Source organism: Neltuma alba, unplaced genomic scaffold, assembly GCF_004799145.2.
Source record: "Neltuma alba isolate B1F8T4 unplaced genomic scaffold, ASM479914v2 tig00006538_pilon, whole genome shotgun sequence".
Taxonomy (NCBI): domain Eukaryota; kingdom Viridiplantae; phylum Streptophyta; class Magnoliopsida; order Fabales; family Fabaceae; genus Neltuma; species Neltuma alba.
Window position 1 is genome coordinate 65,467 of NW_021634492.1, and position 24,435 is coordinate 89,901.

Genomic DNA, 24,435 nt, shown 5'->3' on the forward strand with positions numbered 1-24,435 from the left:
ACAAGCAAAACTAGTTCTGTGAAGCTTGTGTTGCCCCACCCATTTCTTATCTTCAAATTATACAGCTTTAAAATTGCAGACAATTTTGTGAAGTCAGTACAACCTTCTTATAGAACTGTCTCAGCATCACACTTTAATCCATCAAACATTTTTGGACAATCCTAAAGTTCTCGTTTAATCGCATTGGCCATATCCTCAAGACGGTCAGCTTCATATGTACTTGTATCAAAATTAGATGATCCACAGCTTTCACTATGCCCTCAACTACTATTACTCATATCTCTTATGTTTTTGAGCTTTGTCCAGACTTATAATTTTGATCGATTTCATTGATCACTAAGTGGCTCTCACAAATGGATGGCGAAACCCACTTTAGAAGGCAACACTTAAGACAAGGGCAAATAGTCCTACTACGATCATTAGCGTGCTCAACCCCAAACTTAATAGAATCTTCTAACCCATCCCAATATTCCTTTGATAGACGATTGGCGAACATCCATTCCTTGTCTATGGTCTCCAACTAAGATGAATTATTTAGAGGAAAATGTGATTAGCGACTCAAAGATATCGTGAGAATTAAACAAAAATAGAAAGTTAATATATGAGGCACTATTGATCACATTTATCCTTCTTTAATTCTACTTGTTGACAACTAGTAATTCTAGTTGTTAACAACTAATAATTCAACAAAAATTTACTTTGACTTCAATTTGAAAAATATTCTACTACTAGTAATGTACTATTCTATTTGAAAAAAAATTTGGCAGCATTACGGCTTATAAAGTATTAAGCAATAAACCAGCAGTATTTCCTAGGCTTTATGCCCTCCATTTGACTTCAAATAAAGTATTAAGCAACAAACCAACAGTAAGGCAATTTCAAGAACAACATTTGAATTAATTAACATTCAATAATTTAGAAAAACCTAAAACATAGGGCCCTCAATTCAATTTCAATTACAAAAGCAAAGAATTTATGACAAAAATAGAAATTGAAAAGAGCATGGAACTAAAACTGATCAAAGTATGTAAAAAAAAACAATTCTCCTCTGCTGAACAGAGAAATGATAATAGAGCAAAAATAATTGCTGATCCTATCATCTAGTTTCAACTAAAATCATTTAGAAGGAACCACAAAATCAGATTAGGGATTTTAAAGTAGAACACGACCAACCTGAAGCTATAAAATCTGAAGAACACGCTGCGATGATGACGATGATGGAGGACAACCACACAGCATGATGACACGAAAATGATGATGGAGGAAGAACCACAAAAACAAAAAGGGAAAGACCAAACATGATGTGGGGATGGCGGATTAGAGGGCTAGGAGGTTTGGGCAGAGCTTGTGAACTAGAAGGATGCCTAAAATTTTTAAACAAGGTTGAGCAAAATGAACAGATTTAGGGGTTTTAAAACACAATACTGGACAGTTTTCTAGTATAACTGTCAGGTATGCTTGACAAATAATTGACAGTTATAATGAAAAATTGTTAAGTATTACTAAACTTCACGGTTTTCAAAGGAACCGTCCAATATTTGTCAAGAATACTTGACATTTCCTTTTAGAATCATAAAGTATTCTCAAAGAAAAATTGACAGATCCCTTTATAATCGTCAATTTTTCTTTTGGCAAATTCTGCCTCACCTTATTTGACAGTTTTTGTTGTAAACATCAAGTATTTGTAATTCTGTAGTAGTGATATCAGTTGGGTTTTTTCTTTGAGAAAATCAAAACAAACCTTTGCTGCAAGAACTAACAAGACTCATACAAAGGATTATGTGTGTTCAAAACAAGAATCTAAATACTTAGAAGAATATGGTAGTAGTTTATTTACTAGAATGAATGTCAGGACAAATTGTCAAGCAATGGTTCAGTTTACTGTTCAATTGGATGGTCTATGGAAGATCACTAAATTAATTATTGAGCATAATCATGAATTTGTAAAACAAGAGCATAGGTATTTGATGCGTTCTGCTAGGAATATTCCTACAGCTAAAGGTGAACTTATTAGTTCTATGATAACTACTGGAATTAGAGTTAAGGATATATGGAGGTATTTGGGTGAAAAAAACACATGGTTTTGATAATATTAGATTTTTAAAAAAAGATTGCCATAATTTTGTCAATAAACAAAAGTTGAAAGTGATAGAAGCTGGGTATGAAAAAAGTTTAGTTGACCTCTTACAAAGTTATCAAGCTAAAGATCTAATGTTTTATTATAGTGTTCAATTTGATCATGAATTACATTTAACAAGTGTTTTTTAGAGGGATGGGAGATCAGCAATTGATTATGATTGTTTTGGAGATGTCGTGGTTTTTGACACAACTTATCGTACAAATAAATATGATTTAATTTGTGGGTCATTTGTTAGGATAAATCATCATTGGCAAAATGTAATGTTTGGTTGAGCTTTTTTGATGAACGAATCAATAGAATTTTTTGAATGGTTGTTTAAGCAATTTTTAATGTCTATGGGAAATTGACCACCACAAACTATTGTTATTGATCGAGATGCTGCTATGGCCAAAGCAATTGACCATTTATCTAAAAATACCCCATGTCATATAGGTCGTTCGAATTCTAACAAGGAGTTCAATCATTATTTCAAAAGCGCATGAAACAGTGTGACTTAGAAGAGGAATTTGAACTCACATGGGATGAAATGATTAAGAGATTTAGCCATAGTGACCATAATTGGTTGAATAGAATGTACACAATTAAGCATAAATGGTCAACTGCATTTGGCAAATATATGTTTTCTACAAATATAAAATCTTCTCAAAGAAGTGAGAGCACTAATAGTGTTTTGGGTGATATATCTACAAAAAAAACTTCTCTTACAGAATTCTTTTTAGCTTTTAAGAAGATGGTAGGAAAATGGAGAAGCACTGAGGGTGAAGAAGATTTTCACAACAATAAAGGCATTCCTTTATGTACTATCAATGGTAACAAGACTTTATCCTATGCATTGAAAATTTATACTAAAAATTTTTTTCAAATTGTTTGAGAAAGAATATTTGGATGGAGTAGGGATTTTGTTTAAAGAAATTAAAAGGAATGGGAACATTTTTTTATTATGAGTTGTAGAAGGAAGGAAAAGAGTAAAAAAGGTGGCTTATCTAATTTGATTCATCTAATGAGGATGTTACTTGTAATTATACAAAATTTGAATCTATGGGTATTCTTTGTTCACATGCATTGAGAGTTTATAACATTAATTGTGTGATAAGAGTATCAAACAAAGACTTCTTGAAGAGATGGTCAAAAAATGCAAAGTTATTGATTGTCAACATAGAGGACGGTGTGGCAACTAGTGAAAATCCAAAAATTGTCTACCGCAATTCTATTATGTGGTTAGTTTATAACCTTGTGTTGGCCTCATAAGATCACAAGGAAACTCAAAATATCATGTGGAATGTTATCAAGAACGGATCCCGAAAAGTTCAAGAACATCTATATAATTTGAATAAACACTACAAAAAAACAGGGGATCAGTGATGGAATAGCGACAAAATTTTATTCTGTCACTAATCCCTCACAAATTCTGTCACTAAAATTACAGAATTTAGTGACGTAGAATTTTTGTCGCTAATTGTGATAGGATTTCATTCCGTCATTAAATCAACAACAAATTATTCCATCACTAAATTTTGTCACAAGTCCGTTGCTAATTCTGCTTTAAATGATTAGCGATGGAAATATTCCGTCACTAACTCCCATCACAAAACATTTTGTGATAGAAATTAGTGATCGAATTTTTTGATCACTAATTTCTATTGTGTCATGCCTTATTTTTGTACCTCATTCTATCTCATTTGGAATAATTTTGGAATCATTTTTTTTTGCCTCAAGTTGAAAAAATTTGAACCTTTTTGACAAATTAAATGACTATAGTATTTTTGGGTTCTTTTGGAATGATCATGATATTTTTACACCCAAGGTTTGTTATGGTATTAGACGCACATTTGAAAAAAGTTTATAGGTATATTTGCACCGTCATTCTTTTTCATTAGACCCTCTAAGTCACATCAACGTTCACATCAACATCTTTGATTAAACAAACGGTCAATGTTATAATAGTTAATGGTCATAGCATTTTTGTAACTTTTTGAAATCTTCATATGTATGTTTACACCCAAGGTTTGTTTATAGTGCCAGATGTATATTTAGGGAGTGTTTGGAGAGAAACCAAACCATAGTTTTAAAAATAATTTTACGGTATACAACGTAAATATGTGAAGGAGTTTATCTCGATTTACAAAAAAATATTTTCTAAAAGTACTTTTGGCAATAGCCAAACACCCTTAGTATAAGTTTATAGGTATTTTTACACCTTAATCTCTTTTTCATTTAAATTTTTAATAGTTACATCGGTTGGTATTATAACCAGTGTTAAAAGCATTGTTTCTTACACCGGCTACCCCATTGATGTAAAAAATGGAGACTTTTAACATCGGTTGTTTCTCCATTGAACGTATTATCAGTGTCAAAGGGCCATTTTAACTGGTGTAAAAGACATTTTTTCTTATAGTTAGGGCTCATATTAAGTTTGGAACCATGATGAAAATTCTCAAAAGATGTTTTGATAATTGAATGTAGGTTAACTAGTTTGGACCATACTAGTATAAATATGTTGAGTGCCAGTCTTTTTTTTATTTTTAAACTGTTTTTATCTCTATTTAACACCAATGATGTATTTACTACTTCTTTATAAGTTTTAATTTGTTTAATTTTTTTTATAATTACCCAATTCACCTCTTTTTTGGTGAGTTCTGCACTAACATTAACTTCCTTACATGAAGTGTTGTTAGAATCAGATCGGATTGTTTGTTCTATTGGAAGCCAAGCATATGTGAAGTATTGAACACCCTTAGAAGAACCAATGCCTAAAAAGACAATTAGTGAAAAACCGATAAGAACCAGTGGAAAACAATCTAAATCAATTTGAATGGTTTTTCTTATTTTCTTAAGAAAATTTCTTAATTCTTAATAACCAAAGCGATATATTTTGTATTTTGGGTTTGTTTTTCTTTAGTGTTATATACTTGATGATTCAATGGTGGATCTTGTTAATTATGAAAGCGTGTGCTGGCTTGATTGAACAATGAATCCAGTATATTTGATGATTTTGGTGATTTGTATGTGTATAATTTGATGTGGATAAATAGTTTATAGGGAAAATTTCATTCAAGGACCGCTAAAGGCAATTAATTTCCAAGAGCCCCCAAAACAATCTAAAAAGCCACTGCAGGACCATGGGGGCAAATTGAAATTAACTTCAAAACCAAAAAGACAGCATTGCCTCTCAAACTATTATTCTGAAATTTGAAGTCTTTTCTCTCTCTCTCAACTCCCGATATTTGAAGCCCCTCTCGCTCACTCTCTAAAAAATCCAGTTCATCCATTGAAGGAGATCGTTCGCCTCACCGTCACTATTGTTGTAGTAAGGAGAGACTTTGCTATCGTCATTGCTCTACTGAGGAGAGCCTTCGTCGTCGCCCTGCTCTAGCAACCAGAGCCTCCATCGCCATCCTTGCAAGTATTGGACGAGAGCCTTTTATATAGATATGAAAGTTAGTTAAACTAAAAAAAGTTGTAGGAACTTGAACTCTACATGACTTTATTGTGGAATATAGTTTGTTTTTGTTTAATATACAGTTATTTTTATGTATTATGAACCTCAATATGTATTTTCGGAATGGTTCGTGAAGTGGCTATGACAATGCGTAAGTTGAAATCTATTTTGTATAGTGCTATGAATATATGGAGAATTTCATGATGGTACTTGGAGGTAAACTGCCCTAAGTACTAAACTGAAACTAGCTAGCAACTATATAAATGTATGAACAAATTAATCGACTTGCAAATGGACGTATTTTTATTGTTAATATATGTATCCTCGTTGCAAAGTTCCTAATTCTACTTTTGAATAGTCACTCCTAGACTTGTGAATTGATGTGTTCAACTTTTTGAATGAAATAAATATACTTGCAAAAAGACATATTTGTATTGTTAACGAATGTATCCGTGTTGCAAATTTCTTGATTTCACTTGTGAACCCTTACTGCCAGACTTGTGATAAACTTTTTCAATTAAACTAGCTCACTTGTAAATGGATGTGTTATTCTTATTAATATACATATCCTATTTGCAAATTTCCTAATTTCAGTTGCAAATGATCCCTCCCAGACTTGTGAATAATCATGTTCAACTTCTTGAATTCAACTAGCTCACTTATAAATGGACAAATGCTTGCTGTTAATATACTTATTCTTCTTGCAAATTGCCTGACTCCAGTTGCAAATAGTCCCTCCCAGACATGAATTATCATGTCCAACTTCTAGAATTCAACTAGATCACTTGCAAATAGACGGGTTATTGTCGTTAATATGCATATTCGTATTGCAAATTGCCTAATTCCACTTGTGATTAGTGCTCCTCAGACTTGTGAATAATCATGTATGACTTTTTTAGTTATATTAGTCCATTTATAAATAGATGAGTTTCTCTTGTGAATCCATATATCTTTATTGCAAATTTTCTAATTTAAATTGCCAATATGATAGCAAAAACCTATGACATCAAAGTGTTAATCACGTATCCTTATTGCAATCAATAGTACATCAAATACTTGCAAGTTAGTGGGGAAAGACAACAAATTGTAATTAATTGACATGTAATCTACCCATTGTATATTCCCTAAAATGGAAATTGTGCAAATTCTCTATACATAAATTTTAACACATTCTAAAATAGCTTAAATTACATTTGAAATAAAAATATAATAATTACTATGTCATTGCTTTGTTTTTTGTTGTCTTTATCCGTTGAAGTAGTTTCGCAATAGCGGCTGATTGCATATTTCTTTTGTGAGTAACTAGCCACCACAACTCAGACTTTAGGGAAGTGTATTATTCCTATGGCACAACAATAAGTACCGTCAATAGATTGACACAAGTGCATCAATGAAAACTCAAAATAATGAATGAACTCATGAGCAATAGAAAATGACTATCACACTAGAGATATTGTGATTAGTGCTCCCCAGGCAATTTGCAAGAAGGACAAGTATATTAACAGCAAGAATTTGTCCATTTATAAGTGATCTAGTTGAATTCAAGAAGTTGAACATGATTATTCACAAGTCTGGGAGGGATCATTTGCAACTGAAATTAGAAAATTTGCAAATAGGATATGTATATTAATAAGAATAACATATCCATTTGCAAGTGAGCTAGTTTAATTGAAAAAGTTTATCACAAGTCTGGAAGTGAGGGTTCACAAGTGAAATCAGGAAATTTGCAACACGGATACACTCGTTAACAATAGAAATACGTCCTTTTTCAAGTAGATTTATTTCATTCAAAAAGTTGAACACATCAATTCACAAGTCTGGGAGTGACTGTTCACAAGTAGAATTAGGAACTTTACAACAAGGATACATACATTAATAATAAAAATACGTCCATTTGCAAGTCGATTAATTTGTTCATACATTTATATAGTTGCTAGCTAGTTTTAGTTTAGTACCTAGGGTAGTTCACCTCCAAGTACCACCATGAAATTCTCTATCTATTCATAGCACTATACAAAATAGATTTCAACTCACGTGTTGTCATAGTCACTTCATGAACCATTCCAAAAATACATATTAAGGTTCATATATACACAAAAATAACTGTATATTAAAACAAAAGCAAACTATATTCAGCAATAAAGCCATGTAGAGTTCGAGTTCCTGCAACTTTTTCTAGTTTAACCAGCTTCATATCTATACAAAAGGCTCTCGTCCAACACTTGAAGGGGCAGCGATGGAGGCTCTGGTTGCTAGAGCAGGGCGATGACGAAGGCTCTCCTTAGCAAAGCAATGACGATGGCAAAGTCTCTCCTTACCACAATAGTAGTGACGGCGAGGCGAACGATCTCCTTCAATGGGTGGACTGGATTTTTTAGAGAGTGAGTGAGAGGGGCTTCAAGTATCGGGAGTTGAGAGAGAGAGAGAGAGAGAAAAGACTTCAAATTTCAAAATAATAGTTTGAGGGGCAACACTCTCTTTTTGGTTTTGAAGTTAATTTCAATTTGCCCTCATAGTCCTGTAGTGGCTTTTCAAATTGTTTTGGGGCTCTTGGAAATTAATTACCTTCAGCGGTCTTTGAATGAAATTTTCCCTAGTTTATAAGATATTTTCATTTGTCATACATGTTTTTTTAAAAAATATATTAATTTAATTAAAATTGGTCTCACTAGAGACTGATCGTTACACCTTGAACCAGTGCTTTAGCCCATTCAACGTCCAGTCTCATCCTAAAACATTTTTTTTGGACATAAATGTCATTTTCCTTCTTAATATATTTTTGAGTTTAAAGCACAAATTATTCTGAAAATTTTTATTTAGAAGAGCTGAGCACTTGAAAGTTTTTTTAGGGTATAAATTTGCTTCAAAAATCATAGTAATATTGTCTCATATTGTTAAAAAGACTAACGTTAACTAACAAAATAGTAATTTTAACTGTTAACATTTTTAATCGTAAGAGGCGATATTGTTACGATTTTAAATTTTCGGGGGTATATGGGTAACAAAAAGAATTTCTGAGTGTCAGCTCTCTTGAGTAATTCCTGAGACAAATTTACATCTTAATCCAATATTTTTTAGGCCCAAAGGAAAGGTGAAAGGAAAAAAAAAAAAAGGATGACTTGTTTCGCTGTGGTTTAAGCTCGAGATTTTAATATTTGTCCGGAACTTCTTTGCGCCCAAAAAAAAGTTTTGCCCAGAAAATGCTTTGTATCTTGGTGGGTGTTTAGAATAGTCCTAACGATTTTATAAAGTTTGAAATAAAAAATATGCCACAAAAATTGGGAAAATGACTTTAAAAAAATTAAAAATTACAATATTCTGATTCAGGCACATAAGAGATCAAAATTTCAGAGGAAGTTATGCTTGATCTGATATTTTACAAATAGAATTAAATGATAAAAATGCTCTTGTACAAAAACGTTTATTAACAAGTTGTGATAGCAAATGACAAGAAATATTAACAATAACAAGATATTTATTAATAATTTGTAAACTGATAATGACAAGTATCAAATAATCAATGACAAAATTGTACTAGTAATGACAAGTTTGATAGCTTTTTTTTTTTTTTTTGCGAAAAAACTGATATAAGGACATTTTAGTCACTAGATTACATTTACAAATACTAGATCATGCAAATATAGTTAAAAGACGAAAATGCCCTTGTATGAAAAAGTTTATTAACAATTTGTGAACTAATAATGATAAGTATTAAATAAGCAAATGAGAAAAATGTTAATAATAACAAGATATTTATTAATAAGTTATAAACTGACAATGACAAGTATTAAACAATCAATAACAAGAAATATATTGGTAATGATAAGTTTAATAGTTTTTTTTTTGGAAGCTGATACAAGGACATTTAAGTCATTTGATTACATTTACAAAATACCAAATCATGCAAATATAATTAAATGACAAAAATACCCCTGTATGAAAGTTTACTAACAAGTTGTGAACTAGCAATGGTAAGTATTAAATAGCAAATGACAAAAAATGTCAACAATAACAAGATATTATTAATAAGTACTCCTCCGGTTTTTAATATAAGACTCATTTAACTAATTTGATTAGATTAAGGAAGTTAGGTAAGTTAGCTAATTATAAGAAAAGTGATACATTTTTCATGAAACACCATAATCATCTTTTTTAATACTCCTTCTTCCTCTTCTGCTTGATTATGGTTGAGGAAGTATTCATAGGGATAATTTAGAGAAAATTAATAAATATGAGAAATGGCTCTTATATTTAGGACCAAAACCAACTCAAGAATTAGATCTTATATTAAGGACCAGATGAGTAGTAAATTGACAATAACAAATATTAAACAACTAATGACAAGAAATATACTTATAATGATAAGTTGATAGCTTTTTTTCGTTTAAAAAAAAGCTGGTACAAGAATATTTTAGTTATTTGATTACATTTATAAAATATTAGAACATGCACCGCTTCTTTTTCTAAATATTGCAATTTTTAACTTGTCTTTTTTTTAAAAAAAAATTTCATGAATGGATTTTCTTTAATACTTTTATATTTTCTGTGTTGCTTTCTTGAACAGCGGGAAAAAAAAAAAAAAAAGAATACCAACCCTTTGGATCGACCCTGAACTCTTTTAACATTGGGGTTCCCCGTTTCTACTGTCCCTTGCGCTTCGGACTGACTCGCTCTCCTCGTTTATCTTCTACTCTCCGAAATAATTCTCGTTTTCCCAGTTTTCTTCCTCTCGATCACTCAACTGTAAGTCATGTGGTTCCCATCTTTGGCTCTAATGTCTGTTGAATTTATTTTTTATAGATCCCTAATTTAAGGAAAGCTTCTGTTTGTCGAACTAATCGTCGCAATTCTTTTTTTTTTTTTTCTTTATACAGTTTCAAACCTGCATTTGCATTATGTGATGGATCGGATTTCGATACTGATGTTGGGAACAATTTCGATTAGCTAGCTTACTTATTGCCAATTCATTCTCCCCACGTCTTAATGTAGACTAAAATATCATGAAACAATTCCTAAGATACTGCTTTGATAAGCTATTCATTAACTCTTGAACGTTGTAGGAGAATTGATCAACTTGAATGGCAACACCAAAATTTCATGAAAGCCCTCTTGTGTCCTAAACACATTTTTGATGAATATCTCCTTGGCTCATTCTGATTTGGTGATATTTCGCCCTAGTATCCAATTGAGTGAAATAAGTCGCTCCATGCAAATCATTAAGTATCGAGTGTCGAAAGCTAGTTCTTCTATGCTTTGGTCATTAAGCTTTCGATGTTCTACCCAAAAGTGTGGTGACACATCCTTCTTTTTATTTTTTTAATAAGATCCCCAGAGAGGCAAATGAACCGCAGATTGATTTTATGATTTCATTACTCAACATCTGCCAGAAATGTTCTTCAACAACTGTTTTTAGACTGGGCGTTACCAATACAGCGGGGTAATGAAGTGGGTGTTTGGCAAACCTCAGAAAATTCCTGCAACAGTGCTTCAACTTCCTTGTTGTGTTGCTCACCTATCTCGTCTGCCTTCTATTTCAGCTCAGTTTTCCGATTCTCCTGCTTTGCTTCCTGGGTCATATCTTTTATTTCTAGAGGCTCTCTGGAGCAGCAGTTTCCTATGCCCCACTCCTTGAATTTTGTTATCTTTCTTACAAGGGTGAAAGCTACCTAGTGCTCTAGAAGGTAACAGTAAACCTGCCCTATTATTTGCCAAAATTAACGACCCTTCTATTAAAATAAGCCTTTCACATGTATCAGTATTTCTCAAATTCACTGAGTGAAAATGTAAGGATAGGATGAGTCTTTTCCTTCCTGTTAATGGCAGGAAAACCGTCTTGAGCTTGAACAACACCTTAATCGATACACTCCATTAGGCAGAATTTCAGAATTTGTCTTATGTCCAAAGCTCCATGTTTGCTAAAATTGTAGCAAACTGATAGATCATGATCAAATTTTGTAGGAGTGCTAATGCTGAAATGAGTATTTTTTGGCAATTTAATTGTTGTTTAATACTTTGCACTGAGGCTATGAGTCAGATTGGCTTTCAGGTGGCCATGAATCAGTGTGTTCCAAAATTAATTTTATTTTGGTTATACTATTTTGTTGATTACTCAAATGTTGTTAAATTTTAGTTTAAAATGTAAAATTAATGAATTTATGTAGTTTTTTTTTTAATACTTCTTAATCTAAGCTGGCATGTAAAAAGTGATGCTTCTTAATTGTGTATCTTAATAGTTTTTTTGGGTATTTTCCTGGAAAATTTGTTATCTTCGGTTTGTTTTATTGTTTAATATATATTAGTTCAGGACATCGTCAGAAAGGAGAAACTTGCGATCTTCTCTTTTCTCTTACAGTCCAAATAACTCCAGGCATCATGGGCTCTGTGGCTGAATCAGAGAGAACTCTGTATGTCCTCTCTCTCTCTCTCTCCCCCCTCCTCGTAACAGAGATATGCAGATTTTAGGGTTTGAGTGGTTCTGAACTGGAGAACTTAATTTTTATTTAAGCATTGAACTATGCAGTCATAAAGATATTGTTTTTATCCTATTCCCCCCTCCCTCATTGTTAGGTACCCTTACGTAACGGGATCATCAGTTGTAGCCATCAAATACAAAGATGGGATTCTTATGGCTGCTGATATGGGAGGTTAGTTGCAACTTACAAGTTTATTGTATGTTCATTCATGTGATATTGCAGCTTCATTGTATGCTTGATCATTTGAATTAATGCTTTGCTGGCAAAAAAATTGGGCATTAATGATTTTCTTTGTCATCATCAAATAGAAGCATATGAGGCTAGTTGGAGTCAGCTTCAGCTTATTTGATTGAATTTGTGGCTCTTTTTTATTTGTTTCATGTGATTTTTATTTTAAAATAAAAGATACACCTTCTTCTGGTTGACTGTTGTGCTGTGATTCTTATGATTGATATGATTATTTGTGGAGACTTCCAGAGATACCGCTATTAAAAGTGGAGATTGATACTTTTAAATTCCTGTACTATGGGTGTCATTGAATACGTTCATACAAAATGTTAAATGGCATCTAAACTTGATTAAAATGTTTTTGAGGATTTCTGTAAGGCATGAACTTTTTAGAAGTTCTTATCATAACTGCCTGCTCTTTGGAGTTGAACTTCTAGAATAAAGGCTTTATTCTGTTGTCTTTGTCTCATGCTATGAGGTAATGATGGTTTCATTATGGTAGGTTCCTATGGGTCTACCCTGCGATACAAGAGCATTGAACGGTTGAAGCCTGTTGGAAAGCATACTCTTCTTGGTGCCAGTGGTGAAATCAGCGATTTTCAGGAGATTCTTCGCTACCTTGATGAACTTATGTAAGCCCTAAATATTTCATGGGAGAATGATAAAAGGAGATGCTAAATGAAACAGTTTGCACGTGCTTTTCTTCTCCTCATTGGTTGTGTTGGTTAATTTATTTTATTCCACTTCTTTTCCCCCTTTTCGCCTGAAACCCTTACCTTCTTCTATGATCATTAACATCTCCATGTAATTTTTGGTTTTGGGTGTTGATTGTTGCAGCCTATATGACAATATGTGGGATGATGGCAATTCTTTGGGTCCTAAGGAGGTGCACAATTACTTGACTCGTGTGATGTATAATAGGCGTAACCAATTCAATCCACTGTGGAACTCGCTTATACTTGGTGGTGTTAAAAACGGGCAGAAATATCTTGGCATGGTATCTTGTTTTCTATCTGTTTATTTGACTCTACTGTAAGTTTATCTACGAGGTTCATTTGGTACTTAGATTTTGTAACTATGAATCTTTTCCAGGTTAGCATGATTGGCATTAATTTTGAAGATGACCATGTCGCAACGGGGCTTGGAAATCATTTGGCTAGGCCAATTCTTCGTGACGAATGGAATGAAAATTTGACCTTTGAAGAAGGTGTTAAATTACTGGAAAAATGCATGCGTGTGCTTTTGTATCGGGATAGGTCTGCTGTCAACAAGATTCAGGTCCTTTATCCTTTACACGTCATTCTCTTCCATTCCCTGCTCCATAGCACCATATAATTAAAATCTCAAAAATTTTATCTGAATTTGTGATGGATGTTAATGTAGGATATGAAACTAAATAATTTATTGAAAGAAAAATCTATTACAGAAATAAGAGCAAGGATCTCGCTCACAAGCTCAATAGTCAAGGAAATTTCCCTACTCTGAGGAATGAAAATAACTTCAAGCTACCCATAAAGCACCTAAAGATAGCTTTTTACAGTGCTAGGATGGAAAAATTTTAATTTTAAATAAGCTAAACCTGAAAACTTAGTGGGCAAATCGCCCTACTACAAGGAACGAAAATAACTTCAACTACCAATAAAGGACGTGTGGATAGCTATTTATAGTGCTAGGATTTAAAAAATTTAATTTTAGATAAGCTAAACTGTAAATAAGCCAACCCTACTTAGTTGGATAATTCTTCTTGTTGCAAATCATAAAACATGCAAAGTGGTGTTAGTGGTATGAGATGGTTGTTATGCTTCATTATAGGTGATTTGGGGCCAGTGCTCTCACTCCCATTATATAAACTTTCTTCCCTGCACATTATCAAAAAAAAAAAAAAAAAATACAGCCCACTGTCTGCCACCTTCCTACAAGTTCTGTGCCTTTTATATGTGATCATTGGTATCTTATCAACTTATAACTGTTAGTAACACTGTTAGTTCATCACTTGGCACTAGAATACCAGTTGACCTTTCGCCAGGGACCATGCTAATAATATCTTGAGCAGTTTGTCTAATATGTTCCCTTTGATTTTTCCTCTCCCTCAGTGGGTTGTTAGAATTTTCGTTTTCTTGACACTTCAGATATAGTTTTCTAGTTTTGCAGTATACTGATAATTCCCAGAATTCTGATTAGTTTTGGTTATCTATAGAATATGAGAAGATGGCGGGGGCATTGAATCATGATTTTCTCCCTCCTGTTAGGATCCTGTATTGTGAGGAAAGAAGGGAGAATCGTGTGTGTGATAAATTAAGAGCATTATTCTCGTACAGTGATTTGTAATGCAGGATGAAGGGGCAAGGTTATAATTTGAAAGCATACTGATTTGTAATGATTTTTATGTAGTGATCATTATATTAATACTTCATAGGATTATGTCAGCCCGAGCAATTATTAGGAATTAGAGCCAAATATTATACAGGTTGACACGTGTTTTGCTAGAAAAGATTAAAGGGTAGGAATGTCCGCATTCCACAAGATATATACTGGTCTTTTTTAATATTTTTCTAAAAATTAATGCATCATCTTTCATCTTGTGAATTTGTATGGTCGATATGACCGGTAAATGGAGTTATTTATATATGTTCCTAGTCCTGTGGAGATTCCCTCCCCCCCCCCGGGGGGGAAAAAGCATCTGTCATTGGATACAAGCGCAGTATAAGACCATGATATTTACTAAATTATTTTGTTTCCTTCATCTGTTTGAGTCTATTATCTATGGCCATATGAGTATTTTTATATTGCAGATATCTAAAATTACGGAAGAAGGCTGTACTGTTTTCCCACCGTTCTCACTGAAAACATACTGGGACTTCGCCGCATTCAGGAACCCAACGGCCGGTGCTCCAGGTTCATGGTAGTTGGGTTGTCATCCTTCATTACTTAAATAGATCTTTCCAACAAGTATTGTGTTACATTAAATAGACATGAAATGACCAATCTGGAATATAGTTGGATTGATGTGTTTGTGCTTTTACTTGAATTCATGTAGCTGTTGATTTCATCTTAAAAAAGGATAGAACCCTAGCTAAACTAGCCAGAAGGATCAATACAAAAACCATGGCCGGAGTTTAATTATGGTTTACTGCTTAATTGTGGCTAATTTAGCCGTAGTTTCTTTATCTAAAGCATAATAAACGGTTTATTTACACTGCTAAGGTCGAGGTTGAGTTCGAGTTTGAGTGTGTATCTTGAACCAGATCTTCGGGTAATCTATGAGCTCTTGGCCAGCTCCATCTCCAGCATGGATGCCTCATAGCTCTGTGCTGGGGATTCTACTCAGCCCTCCACCAATATCTCCCTCCTTTACTTCTGTTCTTATGGTAACACCTCTTATTGATCTGATCAAATTGCGGGAGCTCAGGTCTGTTCTAATTTCTTAGAAGCGTGAAAAAAGCCCTTTGCATCCAGGGCTCATCAGAGCCCTGAGTACTTACTCCCTTCTGTCTTGAATGTGGCAATTAAATAACTAAATCACATGCATTAAAAAAAAATTGGTTTAGTTATATGTAAAAAAAAGTGTTGGTTACGTTAAAAGTATCTTTTTTAATCATGCATTTGATGGTACTCATTTAGTGTGTTCAATTAATATTGAGAGTTCATGAAAAAATTATAAGTTGGGAGGTGAAGTGAATTAAAGTTTTATATTTAATACTACTTTCAGTTCTAATTATAAAACATTGTTTGTAGTCTATAAATAAGGTCTTATGGTTAGGACGGATAACTAGGATGAGACGTAGTATCAAAATAAATTTTTCTATTAACTTAATACTTCTCTAGTCCTAAATATAAGACCTTTATATTAATGTGGATAACGGTCTTATATTTAGGATTGGATGAGTATATTTAACAGTGAAGGGAGTATTTGGTATTACTGTATGGGTGATATTCAGAAACTGTCAATTTTAAAATTGTCACGCCCAATAAGGTTTACTTTTTCCCTGTGTGTGTGTGTTTTATCGAATATGTTTTTAGCTTCATCCAATTGGTTGTCATTTTTAATTTTATTTACATCCTTTGTTCCCCCCCCCCCCCCGGTTTAATCTGTAACGTTCCCCAGTTAATAGACATTTTCAAATTGTTGTTAGATTTTTATATAACGTCTCTCGAGTGCACATCAGATAAAATTTCGGCCTTAACTATTTTATAACGGCTAAATTAAAATACTAGTGAGAAATGAAAATTTGAAAATAGAATTTTTTTTAAAAGATGAAAATAAACACTATTTTGTAATTAAAATCTATTTATCAAAATTCATACAAGTGTGCGGAACGTGTCTAGTATTCCTGAAATGTATGATGGCCATTGCGGGGGTACAGGTTCAAACAAAGATATTTGTACTATATATTTTCAATTTTTAATTCATAGGCCTCTCAATCAATAATTATTCCCAAATAAACCGTAAAATTTTTCTGAAAGAAATTAAGATATAAATTATTTCCAATTTAAAATTAAACTCTCAACAAATACTTGAAAATAATAATTCTGAAAAATAACTCATGTCTGGCACGGGCACAAATATTACATGGTAAAATATTATCTAGCGCACTAATGTTATATTTCAGCAGCATTTGATACCTTAATTTTATCATGGTGCATTTAGTACTCCTGATTTTATTATTTAGTTACATCTAACATTCTAATTTTATTTATGATTTAGGATGTTTGATGCACTATAAATAATATTAGTGTGATAAAAAGTATTATAAAAAATGACATCAAAGTGTTAAATACATCATAAAAAAAAAAAAGTTAGATGCATCTTGCTAGATGCAATTGGCAAATAAAATGCTACTTTATCCAATGTTATATGACTATCTAGATATGGAAAGAAGGCTCCTTATACAGTCTTGACTTCCTCATTCTTTTTACAACACATGGAACTTGTTTAACAATGCTGGCGCACACTAAGGTTCTAGAGTTATTAGTAGGTGAGTTTGCTTTGATTTTAAATATATCACTGTTGTTTTTTATAGGTTTTTCCCCCCTTAAAACTCTCCTAATTGGCTACATATATTAAGAGGGTTTTTTTTTTAAAATAAAGAGAGTACTTCCCAATGCAAAAGATTAAATCTGATACCTTAGAAAAAACATCACATATTTTTTCTTTATGAATAATTAAACTAATCTTTTTCAGTCTTTACAAATTAGTTATTTGATTTTTATATTTACGATAGCATAAGATGAAGACGGTAAAAACATTCCAAATGATTCTTGCTTGTGCTAAATTTCAAGCCTTCTTCCCATGGTGTCCCAAAACAGAGAGGCAATGAGTAAAGTAAAAAGGGAAAAAGAAGCATCTCAAAGGACAGAGAAAGCATAAGGCCAGCCAGCAATACCAAGAAAAGAATGGACATAACTCCATTAACAAGCAAAGCTTTTATAAAAAGCCTACATCTTTCCTAAACCCTCCCATGTGCCAAAAGTACATCCAACAACACAAAAGAGCACTCAAATCCCATCCTTTTTTTTTCTCTCTCTCTCTCTCACACACACACACAATTTTCACCTTCTTTTATCTTCCTTCTTATCTCTAGGTTCCTTCTTCCAGCTCTGCAAATCCTGCTCTCGCAGATCATGATCTAACTTTGTATATCCAGCTAGCATGTGCTATTTCATTAGAGATATATATATATATATATATATAATGATTTTGAGAACTATCCATAAATATAATAACGCTATTATGCAAAGAAGGGTATGAGTTGAGAATTAGTACATGGCAAAGTGAGAGTATAAGAGAAAATGTGATATCATTTTTTATGATGAAAAAGAACAAAATTTAAGTTGTCAAAATTTTTGTTGCATCCAACAATTTGATACTAATTTCTATTATTAATTTGCGTATGTTTCCCATTATAAAATAAAAAATAAAAAGTGAAGATGTTTTACTAAAAAGGTATTTAATTACCATTAAAGGACATTTAGTCCTCATTTAAATTGTTTTTTTTTAAATCCTAAAATGAGATTAATTTTCTTTTTTGGTGCTCAAATGTTATTCCTCATAATTTAATATCCCAAAATGGTCCTTCTAAATAGCTTAATTCCTATGAAATCCTTAGGAACTATTTTAGAATTAATTTTTTGTGAAATGACCTAAATGCCCTTAGTAAAATTAATTGGTGCTACCTTAATTATTGTCTCATCATTTGCTAAGTTAAAATTGTTACTCATAAAACTCTTGTTTTCATTGGTATTCACCAAGAAATTTCATTGAAATAAGTTATCACTGCCTTAATCGTTGTTATCAGTTGTTCCTCGTTAAATTATTTTATCATTCCAAATTGAAGACATTGAGGTAATTTTACTGCAGAATTTAGTCTCATGCTAGTTCTTGAAGACTTACTGTAATAAGGCCATTTCGGGATCCTGAATTAGGATGAGTAAATTTGAAGGGATTCTGTGTCTTTCTCAGTGTCCCCCATAATTTTATATCCTTTAAAGTTTTATAAACAAAAAAAGTAAGCTTGCATGTGGATTTTCATATGATATGAAAAAGTTAACGGTTGTTTTAATCGACCTTTCGAAATGTGACAATAATTGAGAATGTACCCTATATTTTAATAAGGGTATCCACAATTTCTATTTAAGCACTATTCATAACAAAAACTTTCCTGGACTTGCAAAGTGGTGATGGGTTTCACAGGCGAATTGGTAAAGAGCGTCTTCTCCAGAAGTCGATCCACTCATCATCATGAAACCAAAGTGAGTCTTTCTCTCTCTTTTATGCATCAAACAGTTATATTTCCTCACAATTCTGACTCAAAAACTGAGTTTTTCTAATGCTGATAGGTGAGCAGCAATAATAATGGTGTGGAGAAGAGGAGATGGGTGTCTGTAAAATCTTACTTGTGTGGTGATGAGCTCGATTCGGTGCTCGCCGAGGAGGATTCGGCGTCGGTTAAGAGCTCGGAGGAAACGGTTTCACAGCCTATACATGAGAAGGATTTGTCAGCAGGAAGAGAAGAGACTAAAAGTGAAGAAACTTGTGTGGAGAATAACGTGACTGAGAGTGAAAGGAAAAGTCCCAACTCCAAATTGTTGAATGAAGAAGAAGCAGCCATTCTGATTCAGTCTGCATATAGAGCCTTTCTGGTTAGCAAACAAGACTTAAAAATAACATTAATTGGCATATTCAAAAGATATATATCATGATTTGCTCAGAGTAGATGTGTGGAAATTGCTTGATAGAAAAGGAATTTTACTGCTTGGGCATGAAGAATTCGTGTAGTGCCCGATCCCCGATCACAAATATCGGAGTTAGATACTAATTTATAGAGATCAATAAAATTATTAAATTAGGTATTAGTGAAAAAAAAATAATTGGTTTTTTAAGGCATTTCCTTCGATCATTTGTATTGAAATTTATTTTTGTATTTATGAAAAACTCATTTAATATATGCAATCAACAGAAAGAGTTTAGAAAAAAAATTATAAGTTTAGAAAATAAAATATATTGAAATTTTATATTTATAATTAAAGCAAACTTTTCTACCATCTCTTATTTGAGGATCGAAGAGAGTAGTTGATTAACATTACTTGTATGTTTGTTGCATATTTCAGAGGAGGCGCCAAAATGAAGGAATGAGAAAGAAAGGTGAGGAGGAGGAGGAGATGATGAGTTTTGTGATAGGAAGTCCAAATGGAAAGTCAATGGGGACATCAATTGAAGTTCAAACTGGGAATTCCATTGAAGTTTATCCATTTGAAGCAGAAACTGTTTACCATAACAGATCTCAGCACAGATCCAGATCTCAAGTGTTAAAGCAAAAGGTACCATATAATATAATATAAAACATTATTCCCAACTCATGATTTCTTTTAAATAAAGCTTGGGATATTCAAAATGCTCAAAGAAATTAAAAAGCTCTCTCCCCTTTTTCCTTTAAAAATAAAACTCTATTGCAACTAAACACGCACGTGTACTAACATATGGAAGCAGTCATTTTAACTTGCACGCTTTTGCAGCATCTGGTTTGTTTTTTTGGATCTCCAACGCTTTCTTTTTTGTAACATTTGTTTTTTTTAGTAATGATATCCCATTATTTCCAAATAAATAAATAAAGCTGTCAAAGTATTGATTGTATCTAATGCTCATATACCATGTTAGGCAGCACTTAGAAAAAACTATGATATTATTTCTATTCCTTAATATAAAAACTAGTTGTCAATTAAATTTGGTTTTAAATATAAGATTTAAATAAATTTTGTCCTCTAAATTTATAATTTTTTTCCTAAAATATTGCCATTGATTGAAGGTGTTCCCATTAAAGGATAATGACAATACACATGATAAAAGAGTATAGGATAAGAAAGGTAACACACATTTATTATAAATAATCAACTCAGATAATTTTTTTAATCTTTTCAAATATGTCATTTAATTCTTATATTGAGTACCAGAGGTAATATTACCATTCAATGGGGTCTATTTACACCACATTGTTGAAGGTTTTGGACTTTACATACTAAGTGCAAAAACGCCTTTTTATTGTGGTTAAAATAAAAATTCTGCGCCAATCCCATGACTTGTGTAGATATAGTCTGCATATAGAACTTTTTATACCGAGTTTTTCTACTCTAGTTCCTAATAGACCAGGATAGTCTACTGTCGCCCAACTTATTTATGAAAATGCCATTGGTCACACTTTCTATCCTCTCCTCCTCACAGCAACTAGTACAAAAGTCCCTTTGTAAAAAGGCTTTTTTAATACCAGTAACAATTTTGCTAAAAAAAAAAAATCAGTAACAATTTGATAAGCATCAAAATTAGTTTTAGTTCATCAGCAATTAATCAAAATCCTGTGAAGTTGCACAGTGCCATGGTGATGAAACATGGGATTATCCCCTAGTTACAGAACCAAAATTGGGCCTTGGGCCTCCTACTCCTTCCTCATCATGGGAGAGCCTTGGGCCCCTTCCTTAAGTCTCTGTCTTGCTGGCCTTGTGATTAATCATTGGGCTGTTTTCTTGTATAGACTCGGCCCATAAATTGGTTGGGCTCATAACATGTCTCTTTCAGGAAGATTGGGATGATAGCACTGTGAGTAGCTATGTTTCAAAAATGAGGATGCAGAACAGAATGGAAGCAACAACCAGGAGAGAGAGAGCACTGGCCTATGCTTTCTCACAACAGGTACAACTTCACAATTTTATCCTGATATTATTCAACTCATTCAACTTCATTCTTAGATTTTTTTTTGGTGGGTAAAATGTTAATTCTTAAAATTAGTTAGTATATCAGAGTTTATTCATGAAGATATTCTCTCCATTCCTAGACATAAGAGTTAATTGAGAGATTTTATTTTGTACAAGATCTTAATCCATTTTGTCTTGTGAATTTATAGTTTTCCCTCCAAACTAATCTCTTTGTAGCATAAAAGTATTCCTATTGATTGATTGCATATATTAAAAAGGTTTACACCAAATGGGTAAATTCCAACTCAAATGATTAAACAAGGCATTTCAGGAAAATCAATACTCATTTTTTTATAAATAATTAATTTAATTAATTTTTTATAATTGGTTATCTAGTTTTTACTTTTAGGATGGGAACAACAATAATAACAAAGTTTTATCTCACTAAGTGAAATCGACTATATGAATCACACAGTCCTATTATATTGTGCTATATCAGTGACCAAATCTTTGGATAGAGTGTTAATCAAAATGATCTCATTCAATAACTTCATTACATACTCTCTCCAGTTTTTCTCTACTCCTTTTCAAAAGACTCAACTTTATAACATAAAAGTGTTGGGCTGAAATATCTTGTTTTCTGCAGCTGCGAATCTGTTCGAAGAGAAAATCAAACAAATATAACAGCAACGCAGAACCAAACATGAATTGGAGTTGGCTTGAACGGTGGATGGCGACTCGCCTTTCAGACACTGCATCAGTTGATGAAAGCCGCCATGGCCTTAGTAGTAACCACCAGAACTTTGCAGTGAGGAAGAGGCTTTTAGATGTGGCCAGGGAAGAAAAAGAGAGCTGTGGGTCCAATGAAGTGCCTCTTCAATTTGATAACTATTCCACAACTTCACAAGAAGTACTAAAAAAAGATCATGAACTCATTCTTCCACCAGCAACAAAAGCAAAGAACAACCTTAAAGGTAGAAGAAGGACTGTGTCAAGGAGGAAAACTGTGCCAAGCTATCATCAATTCCCTGAAGAGCATTTCAAGGTATGGATCTAAGAGGAAATGACATTCTTAATTAATCCCTAAAAGAACAATTTATAATAACAGTGGAAAAAGATCTGGTTGAACAATCAATTGTAAATATGACGGTCTCAAATACTCTCACAAGTCATTCCCAATGAGTTGCAACTGAGACTCGTATTTGCAACCATCTGAATCATATTTACAACTCATCTGTTAAAATGTAAATTTGTCCTGAAAGTTTTCCTTCAGGAGCAATGTTGCTCCAAAAGTTTTTTTGGGTTCAATGTTATTTGGAAGTTTCAAAATGCTGCCTCATCTCATTAAAAAACTAATGTTGACTATTAAAAAATTAATGTCGACTGCTAATATTTTTTAATAATAAGGAGGTAACATTGTTCCATTTTAACACTATCGAGGCAACCTTGAACTGAAAAGAACTTTCGGGGTAACATTGCTCATGAATAAAAATTTTTAGGATAAATTTGCACCTTAAATCCTAAAACCTTCTATTACCTAGCTATTATTAAAATAAATTTTGGGACCTCACTGTCACTCCATCATAAATCTAATTTAATGCTGTTGTTAAGGAATTTCTATCAATTTTAAAATCATCCTTTGCCACGTGGTCTGATCCCAACAATTTCAACAATTTGTAGCCCATAATTATTCACTTTAGCCAACTTCACATATCCCCTGCTTCGGGGGAATTAATTAAACATCAATTTGCGGATGCCACATAAAAAGGGACATCTTAAAAAAAAAGTCCCTTTCTAGGAGACCATTAAAAGTTTCTTCTTTGATGCATACAATTCCAAGCTGGTGCAGGTAAGCAAAAGAGATGGTTCAAGGAACGTCAGAAAAGATAATGGGCAGTTGGGAAGCAGAAGAACAGAAATGAAATCAAACTCTCCAAGCAGAACCTTAACTTGATTTGTCTTTTGTATTGAAATGAAGCTTGTGTTTATATATAAATAATTGCCTTTCTCTTTTAGATGCGTTATTCCATGATCTTATGTGAGCAATCCCTTTCCAGCATAATAATATCAACTGTAGCAAGCATGGTACTGAAAACAGAGCCCGTGTTTCATTGGCCTAGTTGAGGAAGTTGTTTGAGGATTCGTGATTCAATTGAAGGTAAGCTAGAGTAAAACGGGTAATGATTAAAATAATATAATTTAATTAAAATATATAAATATATTTATATTTAAAAAATAATATTTAAATAAAAAGGTATTAATTCTCAAATGAATAGAACAAAAATATTAAAGTAAAAATTAGAACGAGATACACTTTTACAAGATAAAAGTAATATCGTAACATGCAATTCATATGTATGTGCTATAAAACCTCAAATGGGAAGCCAGTGGAACTCTACTACACTGTCGTGTAAGTCTTAGGAAGTTACAATTATTTTATTGACATCATCCTTTGATTTTGACAATATCACAGATATACACTTTAGCATCTACTATCTTATTAAATATTAATAGATATATCCTGTAGTCGTATTAGACGCAATACAAAGGAGTTATTTTTGGAAACCAATTGTTTCTTATTAAAGTGATATGTGGGCCAAAGGAATATCAACCAAAATATACACACTTATGGTGGTGTCTCAGACATGTCTATTGTTTAATTTCATAAGTGTAAATACTATGTATATGAGAAAGGAAAAGAGAGACATTATGCCCATACGGTCACGACAGAAGAACACCTGGTTAATTCATGAAGTGTGAGTGGTAGATGTTTGGTTTTATATCCACCCATGACGAATTAATATATATTTTATTGATAACAAATGCATTATGGTAGGAGGGGGGAGAAGTTTTTTTCCCGTTCAAAAGAAGGGGACATTAGAGGGAAGAACCAAGAGAGAATAATATTTATTAAAGATGATATTAAAAAGCATAATTACTAAAAAAGACTAAATACTAAATTGTGCTTCACT

At 32.7% G+C, this 24,435-nt stretch overlaps 2 protein-coding genes across 4 annotated transcripts; both read left to right on the forward strand.

The window, feature by feature from the left end:
• Positions 1 to 10,189: 10,189 nt before the first annotated feature.
• LOC114750587 (proteasome subunit beta type-4) lies at positions 10,190 to 15,483 on the forward strand. 3 transcript variants are annotated; one of them, XM_028939182.1, is made up of 7 exons: positions 10,190 to 10,322; positions 11,879 to 11,983; positions 12,147 to 12,223; positions 12,783 to 12,912; positions 13,118 to 13,277; positions 13,373 to 13,558; positions 15,073 to 15,483. In XM_028939182.1, exons 2-7 carry the CDS (start codon positions 11,952 to 11,954, stop codon positions 15,184 to 15,186), a joined length of 699 nt encoding a protein of 232 aa, XP_028795015.1. In that variant the 5' UTR covers positions 10,190 to 10,322; positions 11,879 to 11,951; the 3' UTR covers positions 15,187 to 15,483. The 3 variants fall into 3 exon arrangements, with proteins under 3 accessions (XP_028795015.1, XP_028795016.1, XP_028795017.1); XM_028939183.1 differs by having other exon boundaries at positions 11,884 to 11,983; XM_028939184.1 differs by lacking the exon at positions 10,190 to 10,322 and adding an exon at positions 11,179 to 11,260 and having other exon boundaries at positions 11,884 to 11,983.
• A 3,475-nt stretch (positions 15,484 to 18,958) lies between these two features.
• LOC114750589 (protein IQ-DOMAIN 1-like) lies at positions 18,959 to 23,417 on the forward strand. The gene is made up of 6 exons (XM_028939186.1): positions 18,959 to 19,030; positions 19,118 to 19,420; positions 19,889 to 20,098; positions 21,348 to 21,461; positions 22,110 to 22,508; positions 23,313 to 23,417. Exons 1-6 carry the CDS (start codon positions 18,959 to 18,961, stop codon positions 23,415 to 23,417), a joined length of 1,203 nt encoding a protein of 400 aa, XP_028795019.1.
• The last annotated feature ends 1,018 nt before the right edge of the window (positions 23,418 to 24,435 follow it).